Source organism: Molothrus ater, chromosome 26, assembly GCF_012460135.2.
Source record: "Molothrus ater isolate BHLD 08-10-18 breed brown headed cowbird chromosome 26, BPBGC_Mater_1.1, whole genome shotgun sequence".
NCBI classification, from domain to species: domain Eukaryota; kingdom Metazoa; phylum Chordata; class Aves; order Passeriformes; family Icteridae; genus Molothrus; species Molothrus ater.
This window is the reverse complement of record NC_050503.2, coordinates 2,236,393-2,259,666: the sequence shown is the minus strand read 5'-3', so window position 1 is coordinate 2,259,666 and position 23,274 is coordinate 2,236,393. Positions and strand designations below refer to the sequence as shown.

Here is a 23,274-nt window from a genome sequence, read left to right as displayed (position 1 = left end):
GTGACCCCAGAGCGGGTTTGGGGACACCGGGCAGGATCCCCCGGCACCGCTCCCCCCACTGACCCCTCAGGGATGAGGGTGGGCGGTGAGGAGCGGCAGCACACAAAGGGTTAAGTGCGACACATTCCCGGGGATGGCTCCTGTCCCTTTGGCCCCTGGAAGTGCCCAAACCTCTCCCCTCCTCTCGGCAGGAAACCGAGCAGAGTGCAAAACATTTGTTGCTTTGTTTTGAGCGAATGCCTTTAAACCTTTTTGAGGCTCTGCTTTGACACGTCCCTGCAGGAGGAAAAAAAGCCCCGAGCTCAGCAAGATCTTATCGGGACACCGGGAATTTATTGGGGCCGGGGCCGGATGCGCCGGGCGCTGTCCAGGCTCAGCAGCGGCTTCGGGCTGGCTCGAACATCTGGAGGGAGGACGGAGAGCCCGGAGCCGGCGTTTGCATCCCAAACGTGTGGAGGGAGGGCAGGAAAAAGCTGCAGCCCCCTCGGGAGGGGGAAAATCTGGGGCTGAGGGGCCCTTTTGTCACTCCTCTGTGGGGTCTCATCAGTGGGGGATTCCAGGCTCACGCTGGAGCAGGAGAGCAGCACATGGATAAAGGAAGCAGCTCCCACCTGGAGGCTCCCCTCTCCAGCACTTTCATTTCCTGAATTTCTTTCTCTGAAGGAGAGGGGGAAAAGCACAAAATAATGTTGGATTTGCCTTTGGCCTCTCCCGGGGTGTTTTGTCTCTGTCCAAGCAGGGATTTGTGGGCACTGGAGGGACAATCCTGGACACAGGCAGCAGCACTTGGGGAGCTCAGCACTCCCTGTGCCCTTCATCCCTGCAGCATCCTGTGGCCTTCCAGCTGCTCTGCCATTCCTTCCACTGTCCCTGTCATCCTCTGTGTCCTCCTTCCTTCCATCCATCCCTCCATCCATCCACCCATCCATCATCCATCCATCCATCCATCCATCCATCCATCCATCCATCCATCCATCCATCCATACCTCCATCCATCCACCCATCCACCATCAATCCATCCATCATCCAATCCATTCATCATCCAATCCATTCATCATCCATCCATCCATCCATCCATCCATCCATCCATCCATCCATCATCATCCATCCATCCATCATCCCTCCATCCATCCACCCATCCATCCATCCATCCATCCATCCATCCATCCATCCATCCATCCATCCATCCACCCATCCATCCATCCATCCATCCATCCATCCATCCATCCATCCATCCATCCATCCATCCCTCCATCCATCCACCCATCCACCATCAATCCATCCATCATCCAATCCATTCATCATCCAATCCATTCATCATCCATCCATCCATCCATCCATCCATCCATCCATCCATCCATCCACCCATCCATCCATCCATCCATCCATCCCTCATCCATCCATCCATCCATCCATCCATCCATCCATCCATCCATCCATCCATCCATCCATCCCTCATCTATCCATCCCTCATCCATCCATCCATCATCCATCCCTCATCCATCCATCCATCATCCATCCATCCATCCATGCGAGCAAAGACCAAGGGAAGACTGGAGGGTGACAACAAACTGGGCTGGAGATTGATAACAAACTGGAATGCAGGGTGATAAACTGGAGTGGAAATTGATAACAAACTGGAGTGGAGATTGATAAGCTGAACTGGAGGGCGATAACAATCTGAACTGCAATAAACTGCACCCATGGAGACTCAGGAAGCCTTGCATGACCTTGGAGCCCGGGACAGCTGCCACCCCCAGGGGACAGTGCCACCCCAGGGCACGGGGCTCACCGGGTGATCAGCACGGCAGTGTCGTGGTTGGCGATGCCGTTCTCTGGGATGGCGTTCCCGTTGCCGTTCCTGTTCACGATGGATTTCTGCCACTTGCAGAAGCTGTCCAGGGATTTCCCGGCATGGTGGTTGATCTCCAGCGTGGGCTGGAATGGAAGCAATGGCAGAGTTTGTTCCCAGGGAAGCTCTGGGGGGAAGGCACTGCCCATTCCGTGCCAGCAGAGCACTGACACCACTGCAGAGAGCCCCAGTTCCTCATGGAGGCCATGGGAAAGCAGGAAAAGTGGGACTTTGTCAGTCTTAACTTCTTTTTGCCAGGGTTGGGATTAAATCATGGGATGGTATTTCTTGTTTAGATTCAGATGTTTATTAGTTTAGTGTATTAGACTATGTCACAGTCTCACAAACCCTGAGCTCTACAGCACTTCACTCTAACAAACTAAAAATGGAGCCCCATCTCTCTCTATACAAGGCCTTTTAAGGATAAACTGCCCGTTTAAGAAATGACACTTAAAATATTTTTACTTTTAACACAATAACCAACCACCCGTGGCTCATAATGTGGACTTTTTTATCCAATTACACAAAACCACCCAAACCCATGGAGGAGAAGGTGAAGAAGAAGAAGGAGGAGGAGGAGAAGAAGAAGAAGAAGAAGAAGAAGAAGAAGAAGAAGAAGAAGAAGAAGAAGAAGAAGGTGGAGAAGAAGGTGGTGAAGGAGAAGGTGAAGAAGAAGGAGGAGCAGCCTCTGCCCTAAAACCTCCATCTTGCTTTATCTATATTACTACATTCTAAAACCTTCCACTCTAAGTTTCCCACCCTGTGGTATCACACACTTCTATTCAATCTCCACTCCCACAATCCCAGCTCTGTCATTCCATTTTGGAAGCTTCTCCACGGCCTCAGGTCAATGCAGTGTTCTCTTGGGGGTCAGTGCCTGGCAGCACAGAAAGTCTGAAATTCTCAGCAGCCAGGGCTCCAACATCACTTTAGGAGAACCAAAGCTGCTTAAACCTCCCTAAAGTGACTTTATAATGGAAAAATTCAGATTCCCAGAGGTCTGCTCTGCCCAATCCTCAGGGGACATTGGGAGGATGTGCACTGGGGGCAATTCCTGTGTCTGACATCCAGTGGGGACACAGAGCTCCTGAAGGGAAGTGCAGACCCAGGACAGGCTCAGCAAAGCCCAGCTTACCTGATCCTCGGTGAGCAGGATCAGCCTGGTGACCAGGATATTGACAATATTGCCCAGACTCGAGTCCTGGAAAAGTTTGGCAACCTGACCTCCAAGAAACAAGAAAAGAGGAGTCTTAAAAATGAGCTCTGTGGCCAGGCGAGCTGGGGAGGGCTGGGCACTGCTGTAGGGGGGGTCTAAACCCAACATTTTTGGGAAGCAGGGATGGGAATGGGACCCCACACCACCACTTGAGTATCAGAATCCCCTAGACCACAATCAGGGCTCTCTGTCCCAGAGCAGGGAAGCCAAAATCCCTCAGCTCAGGTGGGGCAGCCACCACTGCTGGCATTTCCAAAATCGCTGTTATAAATAAAAAAATCTGCCAATTTTTTTTGGGGGAAAAAAAGGGTTGCAGAACCAGTTAAACCAGTTGCTGCCAAGGTGAAGTTCTACCTGTTTGTTATTGTAATCATGGGTTGTTCTTGTTAATTGCTCCTTTTGTATCGGTATAGCCCTGCCTGGGGCTAAGTTGTCCTTCTCCCCGGATGGTGAGAGGAGGGGACATGGGGGGGGGGCATCAGAGAGAATGCAAAACAGCCTCGAGACCAGCATGCCATGGGAAGATACCCACCAAACTTACCCAAAAGACCCCAAAAACAACGAGCCAGTACAGAATTAAGAGATCAGAGTGATGTCTGGACGTGAGGAACAAAGTACTGAGTGTGCAGAGATGCTGAGAACCTTTGCTGCCCCTCACCCTGAGCAAAGACCTCAGCTGGACCCAAGACCCGAGCCTGGAAAACTCGGAAGGTGAAAAATACGAGGTAGAAATTAATTGGTCTGGTAAGGATGGGACCTTCAGCTCTGTCCTTTAGTGGACAAAGCTGCACATTTCTCCTCCTCCAAGTCACTCTGGAAGCAGCAACGGAGACTGAGGAGCCTCCCAACTTTGTGCTGATCACTTATAATAAAGTCATTTAATAGGAGAAAAAGTCTCCTGCTCTGTTTATTTCAGGGCAGCCCCCACTGCTGGCGTTTCCAAAATCCCTAAAAATCCCCACTGCAGCCCCGGGGCTGGAGCTTTGCTGAGGGCAGGGCACAGCATCCCTCGGGGAGATCGGGAAGGGCACAGCATCCCCCAGGAAAGGTTCGGAGCAGATGAAACCGGGATTGTTTGGAAAATCTGGCGTTGGGGCTTTAGAAATGCAAAGCGTGAAAAGCGATCCTGCGGAGGACGGGACAAAGAGCCGTCACAGAGGGGCTTTCAGAGGGTTGATGGATGACTTCCAAACCCATCTCACCTCACAGGAGGATCCAGCACGGCCAATTCAGGCTGTTAATGCATCCAGCCTGGTACCCTGCTGCCAGCAGAGCCCCACACCACAACCAGAGCTCAGGGGGGATTTCTGAGCCCCTCTCTCTGCTCAGCCCCCAAGCGTGAGAGCTGCCCGTCCTTCTGCTTTCCCATGTGGTTCTCAGCTTGCCCGGCCGCATTTGCAATGCTAATTTCAGCGGAGAGATGCTGCTCTAAGAAAGGCTTTTGTTCTCCGAGCCCGGGGTCAGACAGGCCAGGGTTTACCTCTGCAGGTCCGGGGTCCCACCGGGGTCCCTCTGCTCAGCAGCAGCAGCCTGGCAGGATTTTGGACCCCAAAACCTTGCTCTGAGTTTGGGCAGAATCCACTGCCAGCAGCCTGTCAGGATTTTGGACCCCAAAGCCTTTGTGAAAAATGCATGTATTTTATGATTGGCTTTTCGCAAATATTCAAATGAATATTATATGTGTTGTGTTAGAAAGTGATGCTGTATTAATTCTCTTAAGTAGTGTGGTAAATATAGTTGTAGGTTATAACAAAATGTTAAAATAGAAACGATGCTATGTAGGATACTTTTTTTAAAAGAAAGGACTTGCAGCGAGATAGCAGCCACAGGACACCTGAATCCTTCAGAGAAAGAGAATTTATTGCTCCATTATCAGAAGAAATGAACTTCTTCCTGCCTTGAAGGCGCTGTTAGGATTCAGAGGAAGAAGCTGATGATGACCAGACAGAATCCTGTGTTTGAATGGAATTTATGCATCATGTGCGAGGTGCAGGAATATGCAACAGGCTGTTGTTTTTAAGGGTTAATCCTCTGTTAACTGTGTCCTTTTTCGGGCTTGTGCTGCCCAGAAAAAGGTACCTGGACTGTCCATAACTCTTTGTATTTATTGTCTCATATTGTCCTAATTCAATTTGTCCAAATTGTTATTACTCTAATTGTATTACTATTTTTTTTATAACCATTGTATTACTATTAAAATTTTAAAAACAAGTGATTGGCATTTTTCACACCTTGCTCTGAGCCAGGGGAGAAGCCACTGCCAGCCTGGAACAGATCCCATTTCCCCATCCTGCTTCATGCTGGAAAATCTCCTTTTCCCAACATGGATTTTGAGGTTGAGAGGAATGACAGATTTGTCTTTACAAACAAACTGTGGTGCTGCTGGTAGATGAAACCAGCACTGAGAGGTAAAAGAAACAATGGGAAGGATTCCACTGACTGATGAATGGAAAAAATATTTACCTTCACAAACAAACTGTAGATTTGCTGATAAATGAAATTGGATATTGAAAGATGAAAGAAACAATTGGGAAAACCCCTAAATTCCATAAGAATTAAAAAATAAAAGGGAGGGCTATACATTAAGGGGGAATGTTTGGTATCAGGTGTTCTGGGAAGTCTGAACCTCTCAAGTACCTCAGAAATGGGGAAAACCCCCTAAATTCCACAAGAATTAAAAATTTAAAAGGAAGGTTATACATTATGGGGGAATCTTTGGTATTAGTTGTATTGGGAAGTCTGAACCTCTCAAGTACCTCAGCCAATGGGGAAAAACCCCTAAATTCCATAAGAATTTAAAATTTAAAAGGAAGGTTATACATTAGAGGGGAATGTTTAGTATAAGGTGTTCTGGGAAGTCTGAACCTCTCAAGTACCTCAGAAATGGGGAAAGAGAGAAGGGAAATGGGGATAAAAAGGTGGCTGCACCTCTAAAACTTTGAGAGGCCCCATGGCCTCTCCCTTTAATCAAATAAAGCAAAAAGGACTCCTCTGTCTCCTTTTTGGACACAAACCTCTGACGTTTGTGGATTCATTTTCCGTTTGTGGGATCATTTTCCTGACAGGGTGATGAACAGGAATTCTCCCCCAGCCCTCGAGGCTCCTGGTGTGGGTGTAACACTTACAATATTCATGATGGCCAGGATGTACTGCTCGATGTCCCTGCGGCCGTGGTAGCCCACCATCATCTTGTCAGCCACCACCAGGGTCTCCACGTAGCGCTCGGTGCTCACCGACCTCTTCAGGGGCAGCTGGCCCCGCTGGCTGTGGTTGCCCGAGGGCTTCAGCGGGGAGGGTTTCAGTGTCCGGAGCCACCAGTGCCTCCCCTTCCAGGGCTTCTCGTCTGGGGAGGGAATGGGATGGTTGTGATGCCCTTGGGATGGTTGTGATGCCCTTGGGATGATTGGGATGACCTCGGGATGGTTGGGATGCCCTTGGGATGGCTGGGATGCCCTTGAGATGGTTGTGATGCCCTCGGGATGGTTGGGATGCCCTGGGGGATGGTTGTGATGCCCTCGGGATGGTTGGGATGCCCTGGGGGATGGTTGTGATGCCCTCGGGATGGTTGTGATGCCCTCAGGATGGTTGGGATGCCCTCAGGATGGCTGGGATGACCTCGGGATGGCTGGGATGCCCTTGGGATGGTTGGAATGACCCCAGGATGGTGGGGATGCCCTTGGGATGGTTGTGATGCCCTCGGGATGGTTGGGATGCCCTTGGGATGGTTGGGATGACCTCGGGCACAGCTGCTGGTTCCCAGTACAAAGCTGCTCTGTCCCAGTCCCTCCCAGTGCCCCCCAGTCGCTCCCAGTCCCTCCCAGTCTCCTCCAGTCACTCCCAGTCCCTCCCAGTCGCTCCCAGTCCCCCCCCAGTAGCTCCCAGTTCCTCCTAGTACAAAGCCATTCTGTCCCAGTCCCTCCCAGTCCCCCTCAGTCCCCCTCAGTCATTCCCAGTCCCTCCCAGTACAAAGCCCCTCTGTCCCAGTCCCTCCCAGTCCCTCCCAGTCTGTCCCAGTCCCTCCCAGTGGGGGAGGCCATGGAGGAGCTCTCAAGCTGCCCCAGGGGCAGTTCAGGCAGGAGGTCGGAGAAGATTCTTCACTGGAGGAGTCACTGGGCAGTGGAGCTGTGTGCCCAGGGAGGGGTGGGGTCACCCACCCTGGAGGGGCTTGGAGAGGCCTGGAGGTGGCACCCAGTGCCAGGGCTCAGCTTGGACTGGGTGACCCTAAAGGGCTTCTCCAACCTCGTGGAGCCAGAAAATGTCCCAAAGGCAGAACAGGGCTGTCCCCAGGCCCTGCTGGCCTCTCCCCTGCCCTCCTGTCCCCAGCCTGGAGGTGGCACCCAGTGTCAGGGTTCAGCTTGGACTGGGTGACCCTAAAGGGCTTCTCCAACATCATTAACTCTGTGATTTCTGGGTGGAGCCAGAAAATGTCCCAAATGCAGTCCTGGACTGTCCCCAGGCTCCTGCCAGCCCTGCTGGCCTCTCCCCTGCCCTCCTGTCCCCTCCTGTCCCCTCCTGTCCCCTCCTACCCCCCCCCCCCTTTTTTTTTTTAATAACCTATCTTTCCATAAATCATTCTATAGGGTGCACGGTCCCAAAAAGCATAATATAAATCTGCTTGACAATTCAAATCAAAAACCAAAAGAAGCAAGATGACCAAACAAGGCTCCTTTAGCTATGCACACACATCCTGAAGATCAAGTTAAAAATGAAAAGGAGATTACCAATTTTTAATTACAATTATTCAACCAGGTGGGTAGTTTCTCTAATGAACATTTCTATGAAAACAGAACAACTGGGTGCCCAGCCCACCCCAGCCCCAAACCCCTCTGGGCTGCACGGTCCTGCCCTTTTTTTTTTTTTTTTAGGTTTTAGCCATAACCTGAAAATGAAGCCCTTGCAGATCCTTTCCTCCTTCCTTTTCCTGGAAATTCCTCTTTCCTTTTCCCTGCCAGGACCTGGATTTTGGACTTGGCTTTTCCACCACAGAAAGAGCTGCAATCTCTTTCTGTGGTGGAAAAGAGCAGCAGCAGCTTTGTGGGACTTCGCTTCAAGTGCTGCTGAGCTGAGCCTGGGGGTGTCCCCAGCAGAGCCATCAGCTCCAAATTCCCCACCTGGAGACCACCAGAGGACAGGGGAGGTCCTGGGAGATCCTTTGGATCCTGCCTGCAGATCCAGCAGATCCAGCTGGATCCTTTCCCCTGCTCTGAGGTTCATCACATCCAGTCACGGGGCAGACCTCAGCCAGCCCCAAAACCTCAGGCAGCCCCAAAACCTCCCAGCTCCAGCTCCTGCAGGGATCCAGGGCAGCTCCTGGGGGTGTTCAGCGCCCAGGAATGCTGGGCAGGGCAGGACAGGACGTGTCCAGCCACAGGGTGGCCTTGCTGGAGCTGTTGTGCTGTGGTTGTTCTAAACTTTGGCTCCCCCTGCACATCTCTGCTTTCCAAGAAGCAATTAGGAGAGGGCTGAATTATTTCTGGAAGCTGGGGAATGTGGCAAAGAGTCAGCAGGAGGGGAGTCTGCATCCAGAGTGGCTTTGGGAGATGGGTGGGCAGGGGCAGGGAAGCACAGGGTGGCTCCAGAGGCGTTGGTGGCTCTGGGGACACGCACAGAAGGTGACAGTGCCTCCTCATCTGGCCAAGTGTCACTGCTGGGGCAGTGAGGGATGGACACCCTGAAGTGACACTCAAACAGGGTGTCAGTCCCTCCCAGTCCCCCCAGTCCCTCCCAGTCCCTGGCAGGATTTTTGACCCCAAAACCTTGCTCTGAGCCTGGAGAGAAGCCAGGAGCAGTCAGGGCCAGCTCTGCTCCGCTCCCACAAACTGATCCATGAAAAGTGCAGGGATGGCATCTCCCCTCAGCCCTACAGAGCCTCTCTGAACTGAGGGAGGGCCTTCCTGCAGCATTTTGGGGAGATGGTGAAACTCTGCCTGCTCACAAGGAATTCCAGCCAGGCTCTGGGCCAGACTGGTGGGAAGGGCAAGGACCTGGAGGTCTCATGGGCTGGTATTTGTGGGTCCTTTTGGAGGTGCAGCAATGGGGCTGATGTGCTGTCACCATTGCCCCTAAACATCCCCCAGAGGCCCCTGTGATGAGCCAGGCCCCACATCCCCCCCTCCAAGGGCCTTTTCCACCTGGTCCCCATCAGCAGCAGAGTTATCCCAACATGGACACAAACCCCAAAGCCAAGGCTGTGCTGAGCACACGTGAGCTGTGATTTCCCAATCCTCTGCAAATTGGCCAAATCTGGGAGGATTCTTCTGAGGAAAAACAAGAGGTTTTGTTTTTTTTTTCCTCTCCTGTTCCATGCTCTATTTACAAATTGTCAAGCCCTGCTGCAAGAAGAGGACTGGAGCTTCCCAAAGCCCAGGCCACCAGAAAAAGGGTGAAAGCAAACCCAAGAAAATCTCAAATTCAGGAGGCAAATTTGGTTCTTTGCCACGTGCAGCAGAGTGGGTCTATTCCGCCAGGATTTTCCCAGGGGGTTTTGGGCTGGATTTGAGGAGGAGGAGGTGGTGGGGGCACCTACCCATCACTCCACAGGCTGCATCCATGTGAGGGTACTGCAGGGACGAGCGCTTGTACACCACGTGGGGGCTGCCCTTGCCCTCTGCCCCCGTGCTGACGTTGGCTCCAGGGCTCAGGGGCTCGATGAAATATTCCTCCTCATCTGCCACGATCACCCCGTGCTGCAGGAGGGAACAGAGGGTGTGCAAGAGGTTTTACTACAGCCACTTCTGGGAGCCAGAGAGGAGTTTGATCACAGGATCCATGTTTACCCCTGAAAGAATTTCCTACCAAGGTTGCTGACATAGAAACCAAGAAAGAAAGAAGGATAAATAGGAGAAACCTGCAATTATTCCAATAAACACTTTGTCTCTCATCACCAATAAGTGTAAAGTTATGAGCCTTGTAAGAATGTATAAAAAGCATAAATGCTAGAATAAAACCAGGTTTGAAGCCTTCTGAAAATGCAGTGTTGCATTGTATTGCCTCTGTCTCAGCTATGACAAGAGGGGAGGCAATAGCAGAGGTGCACAGAGAACCTGGGGGCTTCTCACGGTGAGGTTTTTGCTGATTGACCCCGGATGAGCTTTGTAAAAATGTATAAAAAGCATTCATGCCATAATAAAAACATGTTTGAAGCCTTCTGAAAACGGAATGTGCTGCTTTGTATTGTTTCTGTCTCAACTACGACAAGAGGGGAGGCAATAGCAGAGGTGCACAAAGAACCTGGTGGCTTCTCACGGTGAGGTTTTTGCTGATTGACTCCAGATGAGCTTTGTAAAAATGTATAAAAAGCATGAATGCTATAATAAAAAGAAGTTTGAAGCCCTCTGAAAATGGAATGTGTTGCTTTGTATTGTCTCCATCTCAATTATGACAAGAGGGGAGGCAGAGGTGCACAGAGAACCTGGTGGCTTCTCACGGTGAAGTTTTTGCTGATTAACCCCAAATTTCTGGGGACTGGCAGAAGCTGAGGAGGAATCCTGCACAAACACTGAACTACAGGAAGCCACAGAGCAGAGGAAAACCCAGCCAGATGGTGGTGGATGCCTTGGGACATCTGTGTTCACTAAAGTCCTCTGGAAATCACAGCCTTGCCTTATGAATGCTGAGTTATGAATGAGCTGTTTCCTATTCCGCCCACTTGGTCTCTGAGGGATCCCTGTGGGATCCCAAAAACCCTTCAAACACAGCAGCACTCAGCTCTGAGCTCAGCCTCCCCCTCAAAAAAAACCCAAAAAGCAGCTCAGGACCATCCCCAGCAGCTGGGAACTCGGAGCTGCAGGGAGGGGTAAATCCCCAGAGGCTTTGGGAAACACCCCAAATATTTAAAATCCAAAGGCTGCTTAAGCAGAGGCCACCAGCAGAGCCAAACCCCTTCTCTGGAGCCTGGATGGGGCATCCCAGCCCCTTGTACACCTCAGATTGGCCACTCGAGTGAGATCATCTCGGGTTTGCTCCCTGATTTGCTTTGGTTTTTTATTCTTTGATTGATTGAGTCTCAGCTGTGAGCCCAGGCTTTGCTGGTCATCACCAAACCCAGCAGGTTCTTGCAGGGTGCCCCCTCTCCACCCTCACAGCAACATTCCCTCTGCATGAAAGTCTGAGCAGCACCAGAAGTTTCTGGGAGCCCAGCACCAGCTCCATCCCAGCTCCTGGCACTGAGTTTCTCCAAGGAATGTGGTGGCCACATCAAGGAATGTGGTGTCCCATCAGCTGAACTCCACCAGCATGCAGAAATGTGCCTGGCATGGCTCAGACATGATCCCAAAAGTCCAACACAGCTCTGGGTGCAGACACACCCCTGCCCTGCCACCAGTGGTGTCCTTTGGATGTGACAGGGCTTGTCTGTCACCGTCACATTTTCTGAAAAATCTCTTTGCCAGGATTTTGCTCCTGGGAAGCTGAGAAGTCTCAGAGAAAAATGAAAACAATATCAGCTGACTTGCTTCTCCTGTGTTTTGCTGCTCTGGAATGTGGTTTGGACATTGTTTACCAACAGGTGATTGTTTCATTGGTTTCATGAGAATTGTTTTTACTTAATGGCCAATCACCATCCAACTGTGTCAGGGCTCTGGAGAGAACACGAGTTTTTCATTATTATCTTTTAGCCTTCTGTAAGTATCCTTTCTCTATTCTTTAGTACAGTTTAGTTTATATGTATATAAACAATATATATATTTATATATATATAAACTATATATATATATATATAGTTTACTTTAATATTCTTTTATATAGTATAGATCATAAAATAATAAATTACCCTTCAAGAACATGGAGTCAGATTCATCATTTCCTCCCTTTGATGGGGGTCCCAGAAAAATCCCACACTCGTCCAGCTCCCTCTGTGCCCCAGGGACAGGAGTCCTGCCCTGCCAGGGTGGGCAGCAGGGAATTCTGTCCCCATGGAGGTACCCCCTGGAACAGCTTCTGTGCTGGCTGTGGGTGCGAGAACCTCTCTGGGGGAATGTCACTCCCTGCCAGGCTGTCACTGTCCCCTCCCTGGGGACTGTCACTGTCACAGACATCTTTTATGGAAGATCCTTTCCTTAGGATTTTTCCTCCTGAGAAGCTGAGAGGCCTCAGGAACAAAATGTAAACAATGATTATCTGCTGCTGTGGAATGCAACAGGTGCATCTGTGATTGGTCTCATGTGGTTGTTTTTAATTAATCGCTAATCACAGCCCAGCTGGCTCAGACAGAGAGTCTGAGCCGCAAACTTTTATCATTCTTTCTTATTCTATTCTTAGCCAGCCTTCTGATGAAATCCTTTCTTCTATTCTTTCAGTATAGTTTTAATGTAATATATATCATAAAATAATAAATCAGCCTTCTGAAACATGGAGTCAGATCCTCATCTCTTCCCTCATCCTGACCCCTGTGAACACCTTCACATGTCACTCCCTGCCAGGCTTTCCCTGTCCCCTCCCCTGCCAGGCTGTCCCTGTCCCCTCTCTGTCCGAGCTCAATGGCTCACTGTGTGAGCAGTCCCCGAGTGCCGGGGGATTTCCTCCTGCCCCGGGCTCTGCTGCTCTTGGCTCGGCTCCACCTTTCCAAGCACAAGTGAGGTACTGTGATGTTCCCGAGGCCAGGGGAGCCCGGCAGAGCCAGCTGGAAAAGCTTTGTGGGATTTGGGGAAGGAGGTCACCCCCAGCCCGGGGGCAGAGCGAGTCCTGCCCCAAATCCATCCTGCTGCCAAATCCATCCTGCTGCCAAAGGGATGCCCTCACTCCAGCCTCTACAGAGGCTCCACGCCTGCCTGGCACCTTTGTTTTGCAGAGATAACCAAAAACTCTACAACTTTGTGAACGTTGTGAAGCTGGTATGTTTATTACAGTGCTGGACGCATGTGGAGATCACTCTCCTTAAAAAACATGTGTACTTCTGGAAATTCAGGTGTCTTTTTATCCCCCTCTCAAATACATACGTATACAATTTCACAATAGGTTCATACATATTCATTTTTATGAATTTTGTGTGACATTTGCTGCTAGTTCTTCTTTATCAGAAAGAATTCCTAGGTCAGGTTGAGCTGCTCTCACAGCAGTCTCTGCCTCTCTCTATCACCCTTTGTCTCTGCCCCCTTATCTCTGTCCTTCACTGAAGCAGTTTCTCTGAGCCCAGGCTTTGCAGTCAGGCTACATAGCTATGTTTTCTAACCACAGACTCAAAGATGTACATTTCACCTAAATCAAAATGGATTTCTACTTTAGAGAATTTCTACTCTGTCTCACCTTCCAGCAGCGAGGCTTGGATGTCACAGGAGCCTGGGAATTGTCCCGTCTCTGACCCCAAGGATTGAGCTGTGAGGGCTGGACATGGACATGACTCAGGGCTGGTGAAGGGGGTGGTGAGAGGTCCTGAGAGAGCTCTGTGGTTTGTGGGGGAGCTGAATATCCTGTGTGTGATTCACACAGGTCAGCTGCAGAGCGACGAGGGTCTGCACTGTCAGCTCATACCACACTTGGTAGAGGCATAGCCACAGCCTGAGGCCAGAGCTGTGTGACTGAGGGGTCATCTGGGTCCATTCCTCCTCATCTGGGTCTGTTCCTCTCCATCTGGGTCTGTTCCCTCCATCTGGGTCCATCCCTCCTCACCTGGGTCCATCCCTCCTCACCTGGGTCTGTTCCTCTCCATCTAGGTCCATCCTCCTCATCTGGTTCCATTCTCCCCATGTGGGTCCATCCTCCTCATTTGTGTCCATCATCCTCATCTGGGTCTATCCTCTTCATCTGGGTCCATTCCTTCCTATCTGGGCCCATTCCCCCTCATCTGGATCTGTTCCTCCTCATCTGGGTCTGTTCCTCCCCATCTGGGCCCATTCCCCCTCATCTGGATCCATTCTCCCCATCTGGGTCCATTACTCGCCATCTGGATGTGTTCCTTCCCATCTGGATCTGTTCCTCCCCATCTGGATCCATCCTCCCCATCTGGATCCATCCTCCTCATTTGGGACCATCCTCCCCATCTGGATCCATCCTCCCTATCTGTGTCCATCCTCCTCGCCTGTGTCCATCCTCCTCACCTGGGTCCATCCTCCACATCTGGGTCCATCCTCCTCCTCCTCGCCTCCTCACCTGTCCTGTGAGGCAGTGACAGCCAGGAGGAGCAGATCCCCGTGGGGCGATCCCAAACCCACCAGGTTCTTGCAGGGACCCTCCTCTCCACCCTCACAGCAACATTCCCTTTGCCTGAAAGGTCTGAGCAACACCAGAAGTTTCTGGGAGCCCAGCACCAGCTCCATCCAGCTCCTGGCACTGAGTTTCTCCAACGAATGTGGTGCCTGGGTCCCTCCAGGCACTCCTGCTCATGCTGGGCTCAGGGGGCTCCCCAGGAAAGCTGCCCCTGAATCCCTGGGAGTGTCCAAGGCCAGGCTGGACAGAGCTTGGAGCACTCTGGGACAGTGGGAGTTGTCCCTGCCCATGGCAGGGGGGGTAATGAGATGAATTTTAGGGTCCTTCCCAACCCAAACCATTCTGGGATGAAGATTTGGCCTTTTGGCTGTTCCTCTGACGCAAAGCGGTTCAAAACCAAACCTTGCAGGCATGGGAATTCCTGAGGATGTGGGAGTTGGAGAGCAGGAGGATGGCCTGGAGCTCATTACTGTGTTCACAGTCATCCCTTTCCCTCCTCCTCGGGCTCAGCTCAGGTCCCATTTTGTGCCCAGCTCAGGTCCCAGTTTGTGCCCAGTCACCACCACAGCTCCCAGGTGTCCGTGCAGCATCACCTGTGCAAAGGTGGGGCAGTGCAGTGCCCCCCCAGCAGGAACCTGCACCTGGGGCCCTCTCCTGTCGCTTCCAGGATGGGTGATGCCCTCCTGGAGCAGAGCCTGCTGGGGATGAGGGATAGCACGAGTGGATCAGCAGCTCCTGGGCACCCAGGGCACTGCAAAACATCTCTCATGGCAAATCCAGCCCCCTCTCTACCTAAAAACCTCCAGCTATAAACATTCCAGACCTAGCTAAAAACATTCCTCTCTTCCTAAAAACCTCCACCTCTAGCTAAAAACATTCCAGACTCCTCCTGCCCAAATCCAGCTGAAAACATTCCTGACTCCTCTTGCTCCTATCCGCAGCCCCACTGTCCTCACTGACCCCGAAGCCTTCCTCCCCCATCCTCGCTGTGTCCATCACTCTGGAGGGCAGAAGGACAGAGTTCAGGCAGAGGAGAAATTGTTGGATGACCCTCTGTCCCTCTCTGTGCCTGGCTGCATTCTCCTCCTGACAGCCCTTGGTGCCTCTCCAGAGCTAAACATGGCCTAGGGATGGAATTCTCCCAGTTCCAAGGGCTGCTGGGCCAGTTCAGCCTTTGTGAGCACCACAAAATTCCCTGGGACTGGAGCAGAGCTCCCATGTCCAAACAAAGGGCTCTGGAAGCTTTTGTGCAGCTCAGGAGTTTTGTGCAGCTCAGGAGTTTTGTGCAGCTCGGGTTGTTGGCTGTGAGCTGGAAACTTTAGACTCTGTGATATAATGAGTCAGATTCTCATTTTCTGTTAATAACCCACAGCACTGTTCTGGCAGGGTCACCCAGCAATAAATCAAATGGGAATTCATTCCCCTTTGGAAGCTCTTCCACGCTGCCAGAATGCTGCAAGGAGGTGGGGCTGGAATATGAACCTGGAATATGAACCAGAAATATGAACCTGGCCCAAAGAGGCTTTTTCTACCCCTCCAAGGGAGCCATCAGGCCTGGGATCCACTCACGGGATATGTTTGCTCCATCCCTCCATCTGGCAGCTCAGGGAATGTGCTGTGTGAGCCAGAAATATCAGAAAATCACAGCAAAATAGGGATGGAAGCCCTCAGTCTATTCCCAGGGCTGGGAGAGCTAATGAATCATACCTGAAGGGTTTTTGAGAGGCTTTTGTCTGGCCTGTTCCTAAAGATCTTCCAAGATCTCGCTCCCTCCAAGCAATCTAGTCCAGAGCTCAGCTGTTCTTGCACTGATGTCCACCACTAAGATTCCTTGATGATATTTAGGACTGGGATGTTCAATTTGAGCTGTCAGGACTTGGAAAATCAACATTCCCACCCTCCTTCCTGCAGCCTTGCTGGTTTTGAGGAAATGCCACCATGCCCCCTTCTTGATGTTCCATTTTTCCTATTGAAAAACTGATTTTTTCAGAGTTTTTTCCCCCTCAGAAGCAGCATTTTTTAACTCCTGAAACATGGACAGAACACCTGGGATCCCCAGGAGTGCATCTGCAGCTGGAAAGATCTGGATGCACTTGTGGCCCTGTGAAATCCCTGCCCTCCCTCACTTCTTCCTCACCAGCACAGCAAAACATTCTTGGTTGCTGCTGTTGGAAAATCCTGGTGAGAGCCAGGTCTGGGTATCCCCAGAGAGCAAGGATTGTCCCATTCCAACCAAAATCAATGGGAAAATGCCCAGAAACTGGACTGGAAGTGACACAGAGATCAGCAGACATCAAGAACCCCCATGGATGTCTGAGGGATGTCTGCACCTCTGCTGATCACAATGCCAATGTGGATTATTAAATATAAAATATAAATATTAAATATAAATTATATTAAATATAAAATAAATATGTATAAAACATATAATAGATATAATATAAATTTTATATGTATTTTATATAAAAATTTACTATATTCTATATAATATATTGTATTTATATATAATTTATATTAAAAATCTATTTATATTGACATATTACTATTATACTATTTATAAAATTTATACATATGTTTGGTATACTTTATACATCTAGAATATTATATAAAATATTTTAAACTTATATATAATATATAAAATAATATAAAAAATATATAAAAATAATATATTTATATATTTGTATATATAAATATATAAATAAAGTATAATATAATATATGAGAAATATATAAATATAGTAGAATATAATAAATAATATATAATAAATATATAATATAAAATTTGTATATTATATATCATATATAACATATATAATGTATAATATACAATTTAAATAAAATACAAATATAATGTGTATATATATAAATATATAAAAATATATATATATATACTAATAAAATAATATAGAATATAGAAATATAGAAATATAGAAATATAGAAGCATAGAAATATAGAAATATAGAAATAAGTGGGGTTTTAAAAAATATATTAAATATAAAGCTTGCCACCAACCCCAAGCTTTTCCCACCGCATGGATCCACCTGCTGCAGGACCAAAGCATCTGGCAGTGCCCCCACAGCCAAGCCAAGCCAAGGCAGACTCACCAGCCCGTTGCAGTTGCTGATGGCCACCTTGGAGCTGAGGTACTGGTCCTGCAGGTGCCCGGCGTAGTGGCAGTCCTCGTGGAAGTCGTGCTGCCAGTCCATTCCGTCCCGCTTCCAGTACTCCACGGTGAAGTGCTCGGCCAGCAGGTTGGAGTGCAGGGTGAGGTTGAGCAGGAACTGGGTGTGGTGGGCAGAGACTTTGTAGAAGACCTGCTGCTCCGAGGGCTCGTAGGGCAGCGAGCGCCGCGGCCGCGGCTTCAGCTGGCGGCGCATGTCGAAGGTGAGGAAATCGCCGTTCTGGTCCACTTGGATGGGGAAGGCGATCTCATAGTGATCCAAGCTGGAGAGGAATTCCTCTGGGGAGGGAAGGACACGCATGGGAATGGCAGCCTGCAAGGGGAGTTGGACACCCAGCAATGCCAGCCCGAGTGCAGTGCAGGTGGAGGGTCGTGGTCCTGCCACGGCATTCCAAAAATTGGGATCCCAAGGCTCTGCCCAGACTGCAGGATCCTGGGTGTCCTGGATTGACAAGGAAATTGTGTTCTATTTGCCATCTGGATGGCAGTTGTCTCTGTTCAGTGGGCAGTTTTTCCTTATCTGTTCCACACCCACTCCTCCCTCAGGGCAGACACCTGCTGATAACAGCTATGGAATGTCCCTGCATGGCTGATAAGAACTACAGCATCCCATTGGGAGATGGGAGCCCAGAGGGAGGAGCCAAGCATTCCTGCCTGGATATAATCTGGAGATCCTGGAACACCAGCACAGCTTCTGCACTGGATTCCCCAGAGGAACAGCAGCTGCCTCTGCCACTGGATCTTCAGAGGAAGATTCCACCCTTCTCCAGGATCCCTGCTGCAGCAGAGCCACCCCTGACACTGCAGGAGGGCTGAGCCACAATTCCAATGGTTCTGCTGCCCACACCCTGACCCACAGGGTGTCAGGCTGGGTTCTGACTCTGGCACTGTTGTTTTAGTTCACTGCATTGTTTATTTTATCCTTTTATTTTCTTCCCTATTAAAGAACTGTTATTCCCTGCTCCCATATCTTTGCCTGAGAGCCCCTTAATTTAAAATTTATAGGAATTTGGAGGGAGGGGGTTTACATTTCCCATGTCAGGGAGGCTCCTGCCTTCCTTAGCATACACCTGGCTTTCCAAACCAAGACACAGCCTCCAAAGGGAGTTGGCCACCCAGCAATGCCAGCCTGAGTGCAGTGCAGGTGGAGGGTCATGGTCCTGCCACAGCATTCCAAGAACTGGGATCCCAAGGCTCTGCCCAGCCTGCAGGATCCTGGGAAATTCCCCAAACGCTGCAGCCTGCAGAGCCTTAGGATAGCAGTTTTTGGAATGTAGCTTTTTCCTCTGCAGGTGATGGAGAGGAAGAGCCTGACCCAAAGGGCTCTTCAGGACACCCCAGTTGTGCCTCTGGACCTGGAGTATCCCAAATCCTTTCATCTCCACTGGGCAGAGGGAATCCCAGTTTTGCAGAGTCCAGCTCTGAGCTTTGGAGGGTTATTTTAACCTGGATCTTTCCAGGGACAGACCCAGCACTGAAGTCTCTTCAAAAGGAGGCAGAAGGAGCCTTGGGGTGACAATGACTCAGGGGAAAATTTTATTTAATTTTCTCCCTGTGGATTCCTCAGGACATCTGCAGCTGCCACAGGGAGCTGCTGGCTCTGAGAACACAAAACAACAGCACCGCCCCAACCACCCCTGCAGTCAGAGCTGCAGGGGCACGGAGTCCTTGAAATGCCAATCTTGACATCAAAATAAGAGAGAGGGAAACCAGAATTCCTCCAGTGGTGCTGAAAATGAGCGGGAGGAGAAGTCAGACATCCCAATTCCCCAGCCAGGTCTCTGCCTGTGACCCCAGCCTGCCTTCCCAGCTCCCTGGATTGGTTTTTATCACCTCAGCCTGGCTTAGCAGCTCCTCTTGGGGCCCTTGAGCTGAGCCTGTGTGGTGGCACCCAGGCTGTGCTGTGACAAGGTCACTGTCCCCAGCCCCTCCACCTGTGCTGGCACAGCTCTGCAGGCTGCCAAACAAACTGGCACCCTGCAACCTCAGCAGAAACTCCTCCTTTTCAAAGGAAAATGTCCCAGGGACCGCGAGATTCGATCTGAGCAGAGATCTGGTGCTGGAGCCCTGGCTGCTGAGAATTTCAGATTTTCTGTGCTGCCAGGCACTGACCCCAAGAGAACACTGCATTGACCTGAGGCCATGGAGAAGCTTCCAAAATGGAATGACAGAGCTGGGATTGTGGGTGTGGAGTTTGAATAGAAGTGTGTGATATCACAGGGTGGGAAACTTAGAGTGGAAAGTTTTAGAATACAGTAATATATATAAAGCAAGATGGAGGTTTTAGGGTGAAGGCTGGTCCTTCTTCTTCACCTTCTTCTTCACCTCCTCCTCCTCTTCTTCCTCCTCCTCCTTCTTCTTTCTTCTTCTTCTTCTTCAGCTTCTTTTCCTCCTCCTCCTTCACCTTCTCCTCCATGGGTTTGGGTGGTTTTGTGTAATTGGATAAAAAAGTCCACGTTATGAGCCATGGGTGGTTGGTTATTGGGTTAAAAGTAAAAATAATTTAGGTGTCATTTCTTAATTGGACAGTTTATCCTTAAAAGGCCTTGTAGAGAGAGAGATGGGGCTCCATTTTTAGTTTGTTAGAGTGAAATGCTGTAGAGCTCAGAGTTTGTGAGACTGTGACATAGATAAGAACTGATAAACATCTGAGTCTGAACAAGAAACACTGTCTTGAGTGCTTTCAATCTCGACCCTGACAGAGGCAGAAAAGAAGCAAAGGAACTGACAATCTGGCTCTGTTTGACAGCCCTCAGCCCCAGAGACTGGGGCTGAAAATGGGAAATATCCATGTGCTGGACCAGGACAGCTCCTCCCCACTGAGTGTCCTCTTGAACCCCTCGTGCCTGGAGGGTTTGAGCCTCCTGAGCTTTCATGGGAGGAGATTTTCCCTCTGCTCCCTCTGGAAAAGTCTTTCTGTGCTTTTTGCATCCCACTTGTTGTTGTTTCCTAAGCAAGCAGGAGGGGCCTGGCTGCTCCAGGGTGGCTGAATTTTGCCAGCCCCCACCTTCAGAGTTTTCCCAGCCATCAGAAACTCAGCCAGCTCCAAACTGCACTCTCACCACAGGGCAGCACTGGAAAGTTTCCTTTTCCTCTGTTTTCCAGTGTGGGAGCCTGACAGAGTGGTTTCCTTGGCCACCAGGAATGGGACAGCCTTTCCACCCTCTGGGATTAGGGCTGAGCTCCCATCCTTCCCAGCCATAAACACTCCTGGCACCTCTGAGTTGCCAGAATTAGTTATTAGGGTTCTAAATTCCCATGCTCCAGCTTTTCCTCCATCCCAGCACCTCCCTGTGATGGGGCTGGGCAAACAAGGGTGACTTTTTGCACTCAGAAATTACTTCAGGCTTGGAAAAATTTGCTGTTGGAAGTGTTTTGTTTTCCTTTTTGCCTCTTTGCAATCCACGTGGGCTTGAAAAAGAGTGAATCAGAGGGTGTTTTGTGCTCACTGTGGCTACAAAGCACCTGGGACTGGGGGCTGGAGGCTCTGATCCTGACCTGAAAAGCACTTCCAGGAGGAAGAAGTGGCTCACAGGATGATGTGGCTCCCTGATCACCTACTGAGAACTTTGTTTCTTTCCTATAACCAATGCACAATGTGTATGTTAAGTGAATGTAAATATCTTGAAAACGTATAAAAGCAACATGTTGCTGTAATAAAACTCTTGCACCCTTCTGATGGAGTCGTGGTACTTTGTGCTGTGTCGTGATGTATAACGACACCATCCCATCCCATCTCATCCCATCCCATCCCATCCCATCTCACGGATCCCATAGATCCCATCCCATCTCATGGATCCCATCCCATCCCATCTCACGGATCCCATAGATCCCATCCCATCCCATGGATCCCATCCCATCCCATGGATCCCATCCCATCCCATCCCACCCCACCCCATCCCTACCTTGTGACTGGAAGGGGAAGCCGGGGAAGGTGCCCCCGGCCAGGCCGAGGGTGAGGGTCCAGGTGAGGAGCCTCCAAGCTGTGGCCATGGTCAGCGCCGCTCGTGTCGGAGCAGGGAGATCTGTGCCGGCTGGGAGGGCGCTGTCCCCACATGTCTCTCCCTCGGCCACCCCTTATGTCCAGAGAGGAGTCCCGGGTCCCTCCGCAGGCATCCTTGGCTGCTCCGTGCTCTCCTGAGGCTGGCGGGGGGTGGCAGTGCCAGGCCAGCACCGCGGGGTCAGCACGGGCTCGTCCCCAGCCCCGGCATCGCCCCTGTGGGGGAGTGTCACAGACATTTTATGAAAAACCCTTTCCTTAAGATTTTTTCTCCTGAGAAGCTGAGAGGCCTCAGGAACAAATTGTAAACAACAGTTATCTGCTGCTGTGGAATGCAACAGGTGGATCTAGGATTGTGGTCTCATGTGGTTGTTTCTAATTAATGGCCAATCACAGCCCAGCTGGCTCGGACTCTCTGTCTGAGCCACAAGCCCTTGTTATTCATTCCTTTTTTTGCTATTCTTAGCCAGCCTTCTGATGAAATCCTTTCTTCTATTCTTTTAGTATAGTTTTAATATAATATATATAATAAAATAATAAATCAAGCCTTCTGAAACATGGAGTCAGCTCCTCGTCTCTTCCCTCATCCTCAGACCCCTGTGAACGCTGTCACAGGGAAGAGAGGCATGAGTGAAGGGATGGAGGAGAAGGACTCGAGGCAGGCAGGGGAATGAGGAAAGCGAGATCCTGGAGAAGGCAGGAGTGGGATGGAAGGAGAGGAAAAGAGGAGAAAAGGATGGGAAGGGTTTGAGGGTGGATTATCCCCATCAGCTCTTTACTGCACTCCCAGAATTCTCCCAGCTGGTACCTGCGGAAAGGAGCTCAGGATCAATGGGAATCCTTTATCCTGTGGCAGCACCCTCTGGGAAAAGCAGCCCAAAGAGTGCCCTGGGTCACCTGATCCCTTAAGAGAGCAGGAAATAACAGCACTGGCAGGGGCGTGGTGAGCAGCAACCCAGAAATCCTCTCTGGGGCTTCCTTGATTTCAAACACACTTTAAGGACCGTCACCGCACTGAGGGAAGAGCACTCGCTCTAAAAGTGTACTGGCTGAACCTAAAAAAGTGATGGAAAACAAAGAACCCATTCAGGAAACTCACCCTCAACCCCATCCACAAATGGATCCCGAGATTCCAATCACATTTGTTCTTTAAAACGCTCTGCTAATTGCTCCGGTGAAAGATTCCTGGCTCGCAGAGAATTTCCACTGAGTCTGAGGCGATTACAACAAACTCGAATCGTGCTGGGGACTTGCACAAAGCCACAAAGCCTGTGGGGTTTTCTTCTTGCCCACCCACTCCATGAGTATGGGATGAGTGCAGCACATCCCAGAGAATCCCAAATATCCCAGCGGTGACGCTGCAGGGCATTGCAGGGTTTTGCAGCAGCCAAACCCAAACCTCCCTGCAGGGGTGGCAGATCCCACGGGCTGGAGCAGGGCTGGGAAAGGCAGGATGAGCTCTCCGAGATGAGCTCCCAGGAACGGCAGAATGAGCTCCCCGGGAACGGCAGGATGAGATCCTTGGGAATGGCCGGATGAGCTCCCTGGAAAGGCAGGATGAGATCCCTGGAAAAGATGGGATGAGCTCCCCATGACAGGAGGGATGAGCACCCCGGGAAAGGTGGGATGAGCTCCCCAGGAATGGCCAGATGAGCTCCCCGGGAAAGGCAGGATGAGATTATGAGATTCCCAGGAAAGGCAGGATGAGAACCCCGGGAAAGGCAGGAAGAGCTCCTGGAAAAGTGGGATGAGCTTCCCGTGAAAGGCGGGATGAGCTCCCAGGAAAAACAGGATGAACTCCCCAGGATGAGCTCCCCATGAAAGGCAGGATGAGCTCCCCAGACATGGCAGGATGAGCTCCCCATGAAAGGCAGGATGAGCTC

General features: G+C 50.4%; 1 protein-coding gene across 1 annotated transcript in view; it reads right to left on the bottom strand.

Moving 5' to 3' along the window:
* Window positions 1-23,274, bottom strand: part of LOC118696934 (A disintegrin and metalloproteinase with thrombospondin motifs 10-like) — a 73,139-nt gene that overhangs the window by 33,445 nt on the left and 16,420 nt on the right. The window contains 6 exon segments of the mRNA XM_036399343.2: window positions 1,793-1,938; window positions 2,988-3,071; window positions 6,194-6,411; window positions 9,595-9,754; window positions 17,315-17,670; window positions 21,297-21,607. Coding sequence (XP_036255236.2) covers window positions 1,793-1,938; window positions 2,988-3,071; window positions 6,194-6,411; window positions 9,595-9,754; window positions 17,315-17,670; window positions 21,297-21,384 — 1,052 coding nt within the window. The 5' untranslated portion in view covers window positions 21,385-21,607.